Below are 16827 nucleotides of genomic sequence, written 5' to 3' on the forward strand. Positions count from 1 at the left end.
ACAGCTGTTCCAGTAACAGGGGACAGGTTAAAAAAACAGGAGGGCCTGATCTATGTTCATTGTAGTGGTGTAGCAGTTGTATAGTTTGGTTTTCACACCAACATGCTCCACACACAGGATGGGACAGACCATTTGGGATCTGAAGGAAACAACCCAAGCTGATCATTTTTTAAACGGAGGCCACATCTCAAGCTGCATAAAGTACACGTTCTTAAAGGGACACTTTAAAAATGCCACGGATGTGAACAGACTCAAAGGCCTGCTCCAATTCACCTTGCCTTTAACGAATGCTGGCTCACGGCCCTGCAGAGCACCAGGGGCAATGCTATGGTACCCAGAGTGCTCTGAGGACGAGGCTGTAGTCATCCCGCAGCCAGTAAGAAAACACGATTTAATGCCAGTTCATCGCGCCCCTTCTTGGTTCGCCTTCACTGATTGCTGGAGCAGGCTGAATTTCCAGAGCCTGCGCAGAACCAGCAGAGATGATAGATCAGGTTGTGAGAGGATTCAATGGGTCACTGGCTTGTTACCACATCATTCGGGGTGTTTGCACAACAGACTCTGCTGGTGGATTTCAGGCTCAGGTACTGGTTCAGAACCTGGCCAGTGGCCTGCTGCATAGATGAAGGCCTCCAGGTATTACAGGTGCAGAGCTCATGGGCCCGCTACCCGTGGGCATTTACAAGCAGGAGGTGGGAGGGTAACAGGATGACTGTGTGGCTCAGGCACTGGCCCGGCCGCCAGGAAACCTGCGTTCAATTTCCAGCTGTAAACCTGAGAGAGTCACTTCATCCCTGCACCTGTTCTCAAGCTGTAAAATAGGGGTGACTATGCTTCTTTCCTCTGTCTACTGCAAGCTCTTTGGGGCAGGGACTGTGTGTCACCATGTATGTGTACAGCGCCTAGCACAATGGGGCCGCGATCTCAGCTGGAGCCTCTAAGGGGTAAGTACTGCTCCCTTGTCCTCAGAGTGATTCATCCGAGGCTCTCCAGCCCTCTACAAACCTTCATTAGCTGAGTCCCAGCAGGTCCAGGGGCACCTGGAGTTCCCATTTTACAGAAGGATACACTGAGGTGCAGCGCAAATCAGTTCCACAGGCCAGAACAAAGCCCAAGAGTCTTTGTGCCACTGCCCATGCTCTAACCACTAGACCTCTCCCTCCCCACTTCATTTCTGCAGGAGCATCGGCAATTTGCAGGTCGCCATGGCATCTTGGGAGGTGGTAGGAACCCCATCCGTGGGGCCTGTGCCATGGGAAAGTGGGTGGAAATCTCTCTCTGCACCATGAACGCTTGTTTCATCCAAAGCCGTGCTAGGCTCTTGACAGGAGATACAGTCACGGCCCCCGCCCTCAAGAACTCCCAGTTGAGACCACAGGCGTGACCCACCCAAGGGTCCTTTACAGACCTGAGATCATGGCCCCGACGAGCAGACCCTTTGAACCAGCGAGAAATCCCACAGCTCAGGTTTGCCACAGTGTTTTTCAAGACAAAACGGGAATGTTCCTGTCATGGCTAGCAGGGATCCAACGGTTCAGTCTTCCATTTGCAATGTCTGGATTAGGGATTTTTTCTTTGCCCCCTTGTTCCTTATCTTTTCCCACCTATTTTGCCCACTGGAAAAAGGATGGGCCATCAAAAATATCTCACCATGGAGAACGTCCCTCTTCACCCTTATTCACTGCTCCCCAACCCCTGCTCCAGGAAGGTTGTGCTGTTAGAGTTGCCAACTTTCTGATTGCAGAAAACTGAACACCCTTGCCCCACCCCTGTCCCCCCCCTTCTCTGAGGCCCCACCCCGCCCCCTCTCACTCCATCCCCCCTCCTGTGCTCGCTCCCCCCCACCCTTGCTCACTCACTCATTTTCACTGGGCTGGGGCAAGGGGTTGGGGTGCAGGAGGGGGTGAGGGCTCCAGCTGAGAGGTTTGGGGTGGGCTCCAGGCTGGGGCCAAGGGGTTTGGAGTGCAGGGCATGGGCTCCAGGAGGGAGTTTGGGTGTGGGAGGGGGCTCAGGGCTGGGGCAGGGGGTTGGAGCATGGGAGGGGGTGGGGGGTGCAGGCTCTGGGCAGCACTTTCCTCTGGCGGCTCCTAAAAGTGGCCGGCGTTCTCCTCGGGCTCATATTCAGCAGTGCAGCCCGTGTCTCGGGCACCAGCTCCCCAGCTCCCCTTAGCTAGGAACCACAGCCAATGAGAGCTGGGGAGCCAGCACCCGGGGCAACACACGGAGCTCCCTGGCTGCCCCTGCCCCTAGGAGCCGGAAGGGACATGCCAGCTCCAGGGTCCCTTTTTGACCGGGCATTCCGCTAGAAAACAGCACACCTGACAACCCTACGTGCTGTGCATCTCTCTCTTTCCTTAGCCATGGGGTGATTGGGGAGATACGTTCACCCCCCTCCAAGCCACTGAGCCTGCTAATATAGGGCCTGATCCTGAACCCTTCAGGATCAGGTCCCACAGACATCTGGGCCGTGCAGGACGCAGTCTAGGACCACATTCCTTCGTGGGTTACGCCACAGGCCACAAGTAGTGCCCATTTGCACAGTTCTGCTGCCCGGAGCTCTTTAGAAGGGTTGCTTCTCCCCTCCGGATACCGTTCAATGGCCCTAAAACCCCCACCTCGGCCCCCTGGCCTAGGATCAATGCGTTGTGAGCTGTCTTCTCTCCCCGCCCTCTCACACACCCATGAATCCTTCATAGCTGCTAACGCACAGGTGGGCAAACTACGGCCTGCAGGACCCTCCTGCCCGGCCCCTGAGCTCCTGGCCCGGGAGGTTAGCCCCCAGTCCCTCCCCTGCAGCCTCAGCGTGTTGCGCTGCCGGTGCAAATGCTCTGGGCGGTCAGGCTGTGAGCTCCTGGGGCAGCACAGCTGCAGAGCCCAGCCTGACCCGGTCTCTGTGCTGCGCGGTGGTGTGGCTGGCTCCAGCCGGGCAATGCAAGTGTAGCACCACCAGCCACCGGTGTTCCAGGCAGCAGTAATGGGGGAGGGAGCAGGTGGGGTTGGATAGCAGGCAGGGGAGTGCAGGGATGGGGTCAGGGCGGTCAGAGGGCAGGGAACAGGGGGGTTGAATAGGTGCAGGGATCCCAGGGGGCAGTCAGGAAGGAGGGGGAGTGGGATGGGGCAGTCAGGGGCAAGGGTTCTGGGGGGCCATCAGGGAACTGGGGGGTTAGATGGGGCAGGAGTCCCATGGGGGGCTGTCAGGGGGTGAGAAGCAGCAGGGGGAAGGGGGAATAGAGAGCAGGGGCCAGGCCACCCTTGGCTGTTTGGGGAGAACCTAAGGTTTTGTATCAGAGGCCTGGGCTAAAGTAATGGTCAAAACTTGCTAAAATAAAAGGAAGTTAAATTGTGAGCAAGAGGCAGGCCCTACTCACAGAATCTGGCAAGAATGGGACTGATTGTAGAAACACACATTCCTAAGTAGTGCTGGGCATAAGAATATATACGCAAACAAATTGCAGAAAAGTGGCACCACAACAACCAGCACATCCCCCAAAGATAACAGGCACACACTGACCCATCCTAAAGGTAAGGTCAGGAGGACAGTGTGATAGATAGAAATGTTTTGATGGAACCATCACGTACAAGGTAAGGAGTAGTGGTTAGCTACGTCAGAGGGTGGCACCTAACTACGGCAGAGGGGTGATAAGTAATTTGTTGGTATCTGTGTATAAAGATGTATCTCAGAGGAAGTGTCTTTGTCCAGCCGAGGGGCAGTGGAAAGTCCCACCACGGACTGAGCTGCATCCATTGTCACAGGTACACACGTGTTAGTGTCCCTATCACCATTGAGCCGGGGCATGAGCTCCCTGCTTTGTTGGCAATAAACCTGACCAAGAGCCTTTGCACCTTAACGGATCTTGTGGTCATTGGGCAGTTCACTCGAGATCTGCTGTGCCAGCCGTCTGCACAGAGCTGGAGCAGCACACAGGGAGGACAAACATCTGACGCCAGTTAGGAACTCACGCCAAGCGTTAATGCTCTCAAACTCTCCAAAGCCCTCGGGGCAGAAAACAAAGAGAAAGGAACTTAGACACACAAGCTCTAACTAAAGCCTCATCCGCAGAATCTGCCAAGGCTTCTTGCTGATTATTTTAAATAACTAACACGACTAAAATGAAATCAATCCTTGTGGCTAGAACTTCTCAAAAGGGCAAGTGAAGTGTTGCCTGGATAGCGTAACAGTTAAATCCACCTTTCTAGGACAGATCTCGGCAGTAACTGTGTTCCGTCTCTACGTTATTTTCACATTTGATTTTCTTTTTAGGACGGTGGGTCTTCATGAAATGTGGAGCCCAGGTTCTGGAGAGGCTTCCGCTATACTCATTTACTCCACTAGGGGGAGAGCGTTGTCTCTGGAAAACAACACAGGACAGTTTTAGGGAAGGCCGTTCCAGATCTCAAGCCTTCAGAACAAAGTGGGCCACGCAGATTAACAAATACCAGAAACTACCTAACTTAGGCCAAGATTTCCAAACCTTGGGGCCCAACGTTAGGCTCCATAATCTTTATTCTCCACCCCCAGGAATTAAGGCAATGCTATTTTCCCCATTTCACCGCTGGGGAACTGGAACACAAAGACTCAGCCCCGGTCTACACTGCAGCGTTAGGCCAACATAAGGCAGCTTCCATCGACCTCTCTCTGTAAGCGTCTACACTAAAATGTCACCCCTGTAACTCACCCACGACACCGACTTAACTCCACCTCCGCGAGAGGCGTAGAGTCAACGTCGACGCAGCTTGATCGATGCAGCGTCCACGTAGACCAGTGGTTCTCAACCTATTTACCATCGTGGGCCACACCCGCAGCTCTGTGTGTGTGTGTGTGTGTGTGTGTGTGTGTGTGTGTGGGCCACATCCACAACTACCACATCATACATACTACCTATAGGGCCCTGAGGATGATGTCACATGGGCGGCAGCTGTGTGCTGATTGGGCCGCAGGTTGAGAACCGCTGCGTTGCTTACATTGACGGGCACTGCCGGTCAGAAGCCGTCCCACAATGCTCCACCCTGACAGTTCAAGCATGCCTGGTGAGGACCCGCACCGCCCACACGAGGAGCGCAGTGTGGAGCTGCACAAGCAATGGAATTACTGCGGCGGCCGTACATCAACGGAACTGAAGTCCACAATCTTGCAGCATAGACTTGCCCTTTGGTCCAGCTCCTCAAAGGATTGACTCCAGTGGAAGTGAGGAGGTTGAGCACCTTGGAGGGACTGTGCCTAAGTGGCTTGCCCAAGGTCACACAGGAAATCTGTGGCAGAGCAGGGAACTGAGCCCTGGGGTCCCAACTCCCAGGCCAGCGCTCTAACCCCCAGGCCGCGTTTCCTCTCCAGGAACAGGGCTGGGTTCTGTTCCTAGCTCTGCCGCAGATCTCCTGTGTAGCCCAAGCTATTCAGGCTGCTCTCTGCCTCAGTTTCCCCATCTGTAAAATAAGTTCTAGATTCTGGACTGAAGCAAAGGAAGGGCCCCCTCCTATGCTGCAAACACAACAGCCAGGGTGCCCAGTTCTGTCCCCGGACCTATTCAGGCACAGTTAATATCCCGAATCCGGACAGGACCCAGCCATGCTGCAAGCAGGAACCATAACCAAGGTATTGCCTAGTTATGGAGCGCTGCTGAGGTCCCATTTGCACTGCAAAATTTTACCTGTGCTCTAACAGGACCCGGGCTTGGCTATTTCTGTAGTGTTGATGGGCACTGTCGCTAATCATATTATTCTGCACTAATCGAGAGTTCAAGACAGTCAACGCCTTGTAATATTGCTGTAGCATTATGTGCTTTATTCCAGGTCTCAGCATTATCCACAGAGGAATGACAATTGGTGGTTCTAATCCATGGGTCCCAATCCTCTTTCCTTTTGAGTCAGTGCAGAGCCAATATCCAAGCACGGCACCTGGAGGCACTGTCTTGCTAGACCTACTGGATTTAGGTGAGATGTAAAAGCAAAGGTCCTCACACAAAAGTTAAAGTTCCCATAGCTTTATCCGTCAGCGCAGAGGTGCGAACACTGGTCACATTTCAGGCCGAGCTGGGCTGGGAGCTCAGAATGCTAATCCTGACTCTAGCACTGACTTGTTGTGGCCTTGAATAAATCAAGTTCGCTGCTGATTTTTCCATCTGAGAATGGGAAATCACTTCCCTCGTGCACTGAGAAATTATTGAATGTTTCCAGTGCTTTTAAAATGCATAATGCTAAAATAGCATCAAGTAATTATTTCCTGCCTACCTGGTTTCCCCCCGCAGTTTCGTCTGTATACAGTACTATACTCCACTTCCTGTCCCAAACGTGCTGTGCATTGGTAAATAGCTGCGGCATTCTATTCTAGAGGTGGACGTTACCATCCTTAATTGCTTCTAAAGTATATTAGACTAGTCCACTCAGATGTGCTACATTGAAGTGCAAAGCATTGCATGGTTAGCCAAGATTTCAGTAACACATTTGGTTTACAAGTGAAGTGAACCTGGCTCATTCACTTATGAGAGAGACGGTGGGTGAGGTACTAACTTTTATTGGACCAACTTCTGCTGGTGGAAAATACAAGCTTTTGGAGGTACACAGAACTCTTCTTTAGTTCTGGGGAAGGAAGCAGCATGTCTGAGCTAAATACAAGTTGGCACAGACTATGAACATGAAGGGGTCACGCACGTGGGAGGCAGGCACTTAAAACGAAGTATGATCAAGTATGTACCATCGCAGTTTCAGTACACACACCCAGTAATTGATGCATATCAGCCAGGAAAACTTTTTTCCTGCATCACTTAAAAGCTCTGAAGTTACTCCTCAAACATTCTCTTGAAACTGTGAGGCACAAGAAATCACAAATTGTTTTTTCATCAAATGAGATTTAAGGATTTATTTGGATAAAATATTACAGAAAAGTTATAAATTTTGAAGAGGTGGTCACTTGTGCCATGAAAAATGGTCCATAACACACTGTTCTATTACAATTATACCAGTGGGAGAAAATCATGTCAATTACATCATTGCATATCTCTAGCAGTTCCTTTCTTCTAGCCTTCCTGGGCCCACCTCTGTTGAGGCTAGAAGATGCCCCATTCCAGTAGCCTCATCTCAGAACTGCTTCCACATTCCCACTCAGGTAACTTGAGAGCAAAAAGTTAAAATTATATTGTTGCATCTTTGTGATTATAGTTGTTTTAAAAAAACATCCAGGGAATTGGAGATCTGCACACTTTTACATTCGCGTTATCGGAACCTGATTGCTCTCTACGTGTCATTTCCAATTCCCCTAGCCACTTACCATTTACCATTTTGACTTTTGCAGACAACTCAGCTGGATTGCACTGGTTGATTGCCAATCCCCTATTGATCCCAGACTGCTGCCTATTAACCAATGCACTGGGTAATTGCCAGGGATTTTTAAAGCACCAAAGGGAATGGGGACAGGGTATTTAAATTCATTGAAACGCCACGTCCCCAGCAATTACAGTTTACAATCGATTGACAGTCGTGCATTACGAGCTGGAATCGTTACAACCATGTACAACATTGGCGGTGAGCTATTTATAATCCTTAGCTCTAAAATAAACTTCCTGTATTTATTAGATCAATAGTGTCTGAATTCAAAGATGTGATAGTGAAGTATACCTGGAAGGAGGCTGGCAGCCTACTTCAGAATAAGAAGCTTTTAATCTCAGTGATGCATGTGAACTGGGTTCAATGGTCTCGATGTAGATTGCAATCAGCTGTGGAAGTCTTGCCAAAACACCAGCTCACACAGCCCTAAGGCATTTTCGGTTAGCTCAGTGCATGCGGACATAAGGATAGGATACCGAATGCAGCAATGCGTCAAATCCAATTTTAAAATCAACAGAACAATGATGCTAATGTCACCGTAAGGGAGGAAGATATTTTAAGCAAGAGAAGTGTTAATGAAGGGGGAGCTTTATGATAGCTCAGGGTGTGCCCACACAGCAAAGGGCTGGCCCGTGCCAGCCGACTCAGGGCTCGGGCTGCAGGGCGGTTTCATTGCTGTGTAGATTCCAGGCTCAGGGACCCTCCCATCCCGCAGGGTTCCGCACAGCGCCAGTCGGCTGGCACAGGCCATCTGCAGGTGTCTAGTTGCTGTGTAGACAGACCCTCAGCGCTTTTCTTCCATTGATAAAAACATTTTTCATTGGCTTGGGCCTCCGAGGTGCTACAACAATACACATGATCACACACCCCCTTTTACAGAAGGAGAAATGGAAACAGTGGGCAAGCGCCTTGCCCGTGGTCTAAGAGCTGGAAACAGAACAAAATTGACCTTCGTTCCATTGCCTTAGCCATTCAATCATGCTGTCCCCAGCAGCCCCTTTGGCTTACAAAGGGCTGTGATGCTCAGTTGCTTTTTTTAAAATGCTATAAGCCGTCATCAAATTTCCAGTTCAAGCCCTTCCTAAGTAACTGGGACATCTCGTCTGTTGGAGGAAAGATTTAAACAATTTAAATAGACCCAATTCCTAGCTGATGTGCATCTAAAATGTATTCCCACAGTAGAGCACATGACAGAAGTATCAGGGGCCGGGATGGGCACCAAAGCAAAACAGCAAACAGTATTCACAAGAAGGGGAAAATGGCCAGAGGAAATATTATGAACACACAGAAGAATCAGTGTCCCTAGGAGCAGAAGGTAAGTGACATGAGAACAAGCAGCACCAGAAGTGAAAGATATCTGGGCTGTAATCTTTGGTAGCAGATGGCTTGTTCATTGGTTCATTTCACATGCAGAGACTGAAGTCAAATGAATCAAAAAGGTAAGCAGAGGTGCCACAGGGGAATTGCAATGTCACTGTAGTGATGGATTTGTGGAATATTCACATCTACTGGCACAGGTGACAGCAGCTTTTAATGGCCTACCCTCTACAAATGTGAGACAAGATGTTACATAGAAAGCTGACATTTCTTCCTCCCCACCCCCACCCCTTCCTGACAAGAGAATTCCTGACACGACAGCAATTTTAACATTAGCTGATTGCTGCTGATCAGTCTGATCAGCAAACAGCGACTACAGGAAACGTGGAGGGTTTCCTGCCAAAGAGCTCTTGAAACGGCCTGGTAATGAAGTAGACTTCCATTTAGAACATCCCGCATTAGAAACTGAAATCACCAGTCAAATGGAGGCAGGCTCGGGGCTAACAGGTCTGCCAGGCCACTTCAATTAAGGTCATCAATGGGCAACGCCAACACTAAAGACAGGCTAAATACAAAGGACTGCAAACATGGGAAGCACAGGTTCACAAGGAATTAGAGCTTCCGACAGCCACCGATGGGAGTGCGCACCTCATGCCCACCCTTAAATCTCCATGCATTTCTTGCACACTGCGGAGTCCAGTACAAAGTTCTCCTTTGCAGCCTTCAAGATGCTGCATAGACTCTTGCTGAACTTTCCCTCCCTTCTCTACACCCCTCTTGATTTTGCATCTACCTTTGCTTCAACATACACCCTTATTACCCGACCTTCGGACCTGCTTGATAATACTCCTTTTAATCGCACATCGTGTGTACAGTGCACGCACGGGGAGACTTGGGACATTTTCTAGGCTATCAGTAAAGTCTCTGACAAATCCAGCAGTTTGCCTCTCTAACTTACTGGTGCCATATCAATCACACCAGTACTCCATCCAAGTCCCGCACCCATCCTCAGCCACAAGGATATGGTACTGGCCACTGAGAAAGGTGCATGTTGTCCCACAGTGGACAATTATGGACTAGCCTGTCCAATACGGGCAGTTTTTTCCTACTGCATGTTGGCTTGTGCCCCTGAAAGATTCCTGGCCCCAATTCTGTGAAACAGATGGGCCTGAACAAGGCTTCACCAGACTTAACATTTCACCCTTGGTATATGAAGAACTATTCACGGCTCTTCTGATGTAACAGGTAAATATCCCTTTGAAAATGTTCTTTAAAAGATGGTGCAATTTAGAATAGCATTTTAGCCACATGGCTGGGGCTACCAATATTTCTGTTTTACTGGATTGCCAAGGACTCCATTGAATCTGAACTAAAGGAGGCTGGTCTCTTTAAAAAATACCCATTTTCCCAGGGCTTGCTGCTTCTGACCATGAGAGAGACCAAAACCTGCAAGGGAAGCCAGACTCACAAATCTCAGAACTATTACTCTAAACCATTGTTCGATTTAGCTTGGGATCTGGATTTTTACCTTAGGCCTTTCAAGGTCAGCTCCAACCCATTGACTTCCATGAATACTGGAGCACATCCTAAAATTACATCCTTTTAAAAATGTATCCCTTTTAAATAGGATGCGAATGCTACACTTGAGTAGAAAAGGAACGCAACTCTAGGATATAAGCAATACAATTTTAATTCTGACCAGTCACCTACAAACCCCTTGTCTTTCCACTGCTCTGATGGCATTATTAAATATCACATTTGTGTGACGTCGCTAGGGGGAAAAAATGACACGAAGATACAGAATATTATGATACAATAGTACAAATGATAAATTATATTTATACAGTAAATAATGTCAATAGTCAGCACAAATTCATAAAAAGCAGCGTGCTCCCAGTATTATGAAAACAGTTTGGTAAATATTTCAATTGTAACACTTGTAAAGAAAGCGAGTTTTGTGAGATTCTGCTGTGAAAAATAAACCGTCTATTTCTCCACAATTTGTGCAATATTAATACGTACAGTACACATTAGAAACGGCAACAGTAAAGGGAAGATGGATAACAAAAGCGGTCTTAGCTACGGGACTTCAAAGAGACTGTAAACAGTACAATCCACTATGGTCTCCCTTCCCGGTCCCCTCAAGACATTTTAGTTTTTACATAGTATAAAACTGAATAAATAACTGAGCTTATTTTGGGGCTTAAAATTATACCAAGATGCTTTTACAAAATAATTAACACTACTTATCTTTGGTCAATTTGACCAGTAAGGCTATTTTGGGATACTAACATTTTAAATCAAAAGCACCGTATTATCTGGGAGAGAAGGGGGGGTGTGGAGAAATGAGAGTGTGAATGAGATCAGGTACACACGATGTGCTCCATCAAAAAAGGAAAGAAAGAAAGAAAGAAAGAAAGAAAGAAAATCAGTTTAACCACTATTCAGAATATGACCATGAAATGGATTTAACATTCTGGACACAACCGATGCTTTGATTGGCAAGGGCAGAAACAACCTTTCACTGTTGTTTATATGCCACCGGTATGCATGAGATCTTTGCAGACACAGGTATGCCTGCTCTCCAAGAAACAAAAAGTTATTTACCAAACCGGCTGCGTGTTCTCATTTTTATTTGATTTCGTATCTCAACACACACTTCAGGCTGGGGATCTTAAGGTCATTAGCTTCCTTGGCTGAGTGCTCTGTAGCACCATGAGACGCGCTTATCACTGCTCAGACACGGTGTGCCTTGTCATGGTTTCTTGTGCAATGTATGTAAAAAGTAGCATCGCTCTTACAAAAGTGGGCTGGTAAAATCTACAATTTGCCACTCAGGCGCTTCATTCAACCAGGGCATGTAAGTTCCCTACCAGGCCAATAGTAAATGTGTATCACTCCATGAGGATAGCTCATTAATCTCAGCTGCAGAGGGTTTTACAAGAATTACAAGTATGACCAGCTCCATCCTGCCTCCAAATGAAGCCATCTAAAGTCTTTCAGAGGTTGCAGTCAGAACCTGTTGGCTGAATGGATAATGACCTCATTTACTTTTTGCGCATACAAGCAACTGACTGACTAAAGTCTGGGAAAATATCAAATGAACTAACTCCATAGTTGAGAAAATTAAACTGAAAACAACATGGAGTGGAGTGATCTTGCCACAGACCAACTGGAAATGATTTTTTTTATTTGCTTATATCACAACCCGTAAAAGTGCCTACTGCTAGCAATAATTATGCTCTTCCTGGCCTATATTGATTAATAACGTCCAAAAAGTCTTTTCTTCCTTATTTTGAAAGACAACATGAATGATTTGGTTTTTGAAGACTTTCCGGGCGTGGACAGTCATTTTTCCTCCTATATAAAATATGAGCAGGTTAATATTCTGAATCCCACTTGTAAACCCAATAGCAACAAGAGGACAGAACAATCTGCATAGAAGCACCCATGCATTTAGCTTTCCATACACCGAGGAGATCTACTCCAACGTACATATCTAAAATGTGTGACTGTACCCTAGTTAGGATGGTTTTTCAGCCAGTTTTACTCTGGCAAAAGCATAGAAATCCAGGTCCTCTCACACCAATCCATCCTTCCTTTTTATGGCACACTAATGGGGGCTGTTACAATCCACAGTATCATTACACCAGAATGTCATTAATTTGTTTCAGCTTTTTTGTAATCCAGGGAAAGGCTACCAAAAAATACATCAGTTCATATGCAGAGATGCCCCAATTGAAGAAGTTACAAGCTCTAGACATTCCCCTAAATGTGTCCGGTGTATGTCTGCATACCATGTGAAAGCAGAGCTTTTAAAATGTTGCCATCTTCGAGAAGGTCAGGTTTATACCAGTAACACTGACTGAAACCTGTGCACGGTTTAGAGCTGATGAATCCATGCGAGTTAAAACTGTCTAGTTCAGTTTAAATTAACAGTTGTAAATGGAACCAGTCATTGACATGGAGTGCACCTGTAATCGGATTTTTTTTTTAATTAATGAGCCACTTTCATAGATTTAAAATTTTTAAAGTTTCAAGAAGTCACTATTACAAAAGAAAAACAGCCTCATGATTTTCTTAAAGAGGGCAGCAGTTCGTCCATTTTGGTAATTATCAGACAATGGGGAGGGAATTAAAGAAAAGGCAGCATTAGTGTTTTCTAAATGTAGTCTTAAGTAATATGTTCAAATTCATTTCCTCTAAAAAGTAATTAGTCACGAGAATTTGTTTTAAATTTCATTACAAAGTCTTAATTCAAAAATAAAATATTTTAGTGTTAAACTTCCCTTTTAAATTTTCTTTACAGAAACAAAGAGCTAAAACCATAAATAAAAGGAGGGCATTCAACCATAAAAATGACATTGGCCAATATCTTAATTTTTCAGCCTGACCTGATAAAAGTCTATCAAAACTAGACAGTTAAATAAGAACCACATTATAAAAATTAGCAAAAAAAAAAAAAAGAAGACTATTAGGTTATTCTGCAAACTCAAACATGAAACTGTACTAAAAACAAAATATGTGCAAAAGTGTACAAGAGTAAATGCATATAGCAAGGTTAAGCCTGAATTAGTTTTAAAGCTTGCCCTGGTGAAACTGAATTCAAAGTTGTCCCACTGTATTTTGTTTTTCTTTCATCTTACATTGTAAGTCAAATAAAAATAAAATACACACAATCACTTCCAAACGGAGTCACTACTGGACAAGCACAGAGCAGAACACTCATTGAGCACGAGTGCAGCATGCCACTCACAGGAAGTTCCTTTATAGTCCTTAGATAGTAGTGTACAAATTCAACACTGCATACAACAGCACACGTTATACTTGACAACTTGAGAATTTTCTTCAACTTTTTTTTCCTTTCGAGACAGGCTTGCTTTCTCAGTCAAACCGCCGATAAAGCGGTGAGATTTTGTGTTGCAATGCTTAATGCGTAAAACCGGCCTTCTGCGCTCTCTTCTAAGAATAAGGACTATGGGTGAACCAACAGTCTAGAACTGTATATAGTTATGTGCAAAACCATTCACTAGCACGCCGAGTCTCAGGTCTATCATACGAACAGGGGAAATGATAGCAGTAGAGAACAGTAATTTTAGGATCCAGCACATCATCTGACACCTACAAAATAGCAAACGGAGTTTAAAATGGCAGGTTCTCCCTAGAAAGTGTATTGAAATGGTTACAAAGTAACAAAATGGACATAATCTAACTTTGGCGAAAAGTCTGACATTTCATGTAATGCTCAACAAGCCAAAGTAAGGTACCATCTGTAGCAAAGACTAGATTTAGATTAACTGGTAAGTATAGACAACTCTTCAAAGTTCGTAACTGTAAACTGAAAATCTACTTCCAAGTCGCTTACACGTCATTCAGTCCAAGCAGATCCTGTTCGTTTTTCCCCAAAGACTTCAGCTTGGAAACATGAAAAGGAAGTTCCTTTGATTGGGTCTTTATAGGAGGAAAGGGTTAGTTGTATTTGTGGGCTGGGATGCCGATGGAGGAATTCCCGTACTGTGAAGAGGCTGGGTCATTGATCCTGCAATGCTCATGTTCATCCCCTGGCCCATTCGAGTGATAGATGCCATGGTGCCCATAGCTGGTAACGGCGCCATTCCCACAGCCACTGGTGCCATGGAAGACAGAGGTATTGGCTCCATGCTCATTGCTGGCACAGCATTAAAAGAAGGACTTGTGCCCATCACGGGACTTGCTCTCATCTGATTTAGTGTGAGGGGCTGGGGCTGATTCACTTGGAAGGGGTTGATTGGAGTTGGTGCTGTAGCTGTCCCTAATTTGAAAAGAGAAAAAAAGAATGAAGCTCCAAAGAGGTCAAGGTTTTGCAGGCATGCCATGTACATATACAGATAAGGCAGAGTTACACAATACTTCCCTCTCCCTCCCCCCCACACACAAAAAAATAACCCCAAAAGAACAAACGCCACTTCTAATGAAAATCTCTTTTACACGACCCTTGACATATACTGGGCCACATGTGTCTCTCAGTGGCACAAATTCCATTTACTTCAGTGGATATCTAATGATCATTTGTCCCACCAGATCTGTATGAATGCCAGCAGAATACCACAACACCGATGGGTAGTTTTCCATTTTCTGTGAGACGAGCTGTACAAACAGAGTCTGAATTCAATCAATCAGGAGCGTGCCTGAACAGGACATTCGGAGGCTATACTGCAACAGATAATTGCAGGTTATTTTTATTCGATTATTGCACTTCGGCTACTGTAAATTTGTTCTCCCTCCCTCTGCTCCCAAGATTTCAGCCATTTCACTCCGGTTTAGAAGCTGTTCAGGTATTTGGCTCCGAGATCGGTCAGGAATTCATAATGTAAACAAGCCAGTTCCGAATTACAGTAAAGCTGGGAAAAGCAAAGAACTTTCCCAACATTCAAAGGCTTTGATCCACTGCCAACAATATACATTCTTTACATAGCTGTTTAGACTTATTTGGATGGCTCAGTGACCTCTCGTAAACTTGACAGATATGGAGACTTCCTGTTGCTGAATAGTGCTAAGCTGCTCAGAAACATTGTTCATTCTGTTTTCCCCAATCTTTTAAGGAATTTCATAAACAAATATTTTTTTAAAAATATTTTCAGACAGATTACCACCGTTTTAAATAATCTTAACACACTCCGGGTTACCATGTATAGAAATTTCAGTGCACATAAAGATTCTCGTGTGTTTTTTTCTATTTGTTTACCGTGGCACCACCACTTAGTCTTTACCATAAATAAATAGTCAGAAATGCTACTACAGTACAGGCCTTTTTGCAGGAGAGCTACAATAGCAGATTAGTTTCCAAGTACCCCCAGGGTTTCTTTTTGATCAGATGAGGTTATTTCAGGGAGGACCTATTTATGGCACTGTCTCATCCTCCTGAAATGTGGACTGGAGTGAGCACGAAAGTTTTTTCCAGGCTTCGCCTCCCCTTAGCACAGTTTGTTTGCACTTTGTTACTACTGGCAGCATTAATGAAAACAGTCATTTCCCACGTCTTCAATAAAATTTCCTGGAGAATGGAACCAGGGCAGGGGGGAGACCCTGAAGACAAAAACAGATTCTGTAGCGAGAAGGCTGATGGTGAAATCATCAGAAGAGCTTACGGTCAGGTCTACACTTAGAATACTGCCACTACAGCGCGTCAGTGACAACGCTGCTACAGCAGAACCTCGGGAACGAAGGGTGTCCGTAACTTGGAAACGTTCGTCACTCTAAACAAGACACAGCTCCAGCAGTTCACACTTCAGGCCAGGTTCCAGAGGCAGCTAGGCATCTTCCCTGCAGGCAACTTATTTCAGGGCGTGTCCTCCTCCCAACTGGGGTGAGGATGGGGTGGAGGTGAAAAACAGCATGTCCCGCTCCTGGAGGGGGTGGGGGTGGGCAAAAACAGCCTCCCAACCCCCTACTCCCCCCAGCCAGGGGAGGGGGTGTGAAAACAGTATCCATAGCTTACAGGAAAGCAGTGCAGACCCCAGTGTTGCTTCTGCTCCCGCTGCCTTAGAAAAACTGGAGGAGCACAAGTCCATGGGGCCGGATGCGCTGCATCCGAGGGGGCTAGAGGAGTTGGCGGATGTGATTGCGGAGCCATTGGCCATCATCTTTAAAAACTCATGGAGAAAAGGGGAGGTCCCGGATGACTGGAAAAAGGCTAATGTAGTGCCCATCTTTAAAAAAGGGAAGAAGGAGGATCCGGGGAACTACAGGCCAGTCAGCCTCACCTCAGTCCCTGGAAAAATCATGGAGCAGGTCCTCAAGGAATCAATTATGAAACACTTAGAGGAGAGGAAAGTGATCAGGAACAGTCAGCATGGATTCACCAAGGGCAAGTCATACCTGACTAACCTAATTGCCTTCTATGATGAGATAACTGGCTCTGTGGATGAGGGGAAAGCAGTGGATGTGTTATTCCTTGACTTTAGCAAAGCTTTTGATACGGTCTCCCACAGTATTCTTGCTGCCAAGTTAAAGAAGTATGGGTTGGTTGGATGAATGGACTGTAAGCTGGATAGAAAGCTGGCTAGATCGTCGAGCTCAACGGGTAGTGATCAATGGCTCCATGTCTAATTGGCAGCCGGTTTCAAGCAGAGTGCCCCAAGGGTCGGTCCTGGGGCCGGTTTTGTTTAATATCTTTATTAATGATCTGGAGGATGGCGTGGACTGCACCCTCAG

At 46.4% G+C, this 16827-nt stretch overlaps 1 protein-coding gene across 4 annotated transcripts in view; it reads right to left on the reverse strand.

Moving 5' to 3' along the window:
* Window positions 1–10306: 10306 nt before the first annotated feature.
* The window catches only part of EPN2 (epsin 2), a 58429-nt gene continuing 51908 nt past the window's right edge, over window positions 10307–16827 (reverse strand). For all 4 annotated transcript variants that reach the window (XM_034783295.1, XM_034783296.1, XM_034783294.1 and 1 more), the window contains one exon: window positions 10307–14425. In XM_034783295.1, coding sequence (XP_034639186.1) covers window positions 14088–14425 — 338 coding nt within the window. In that variant the 3' untranslated portion in view covers window positions 10307–14087. The remainder of the gene's footprint in view (window positions 14426–16827) is intronic.

This window comes from Trachemys scripta, chromosome 10, assembly GCF_013100865.1.
Source record: "Trachemys scripta elegans isolate TJP31775 chromosome 10, CAS_Tse_1.0, whole genome shotgun sequence".
In the NCBI taxonomy this organism is placed as follows: Eukaryota; Metazoa; Chordata; order Testudines; family Emydidae; genus Trachemys; species Trachemys scripta.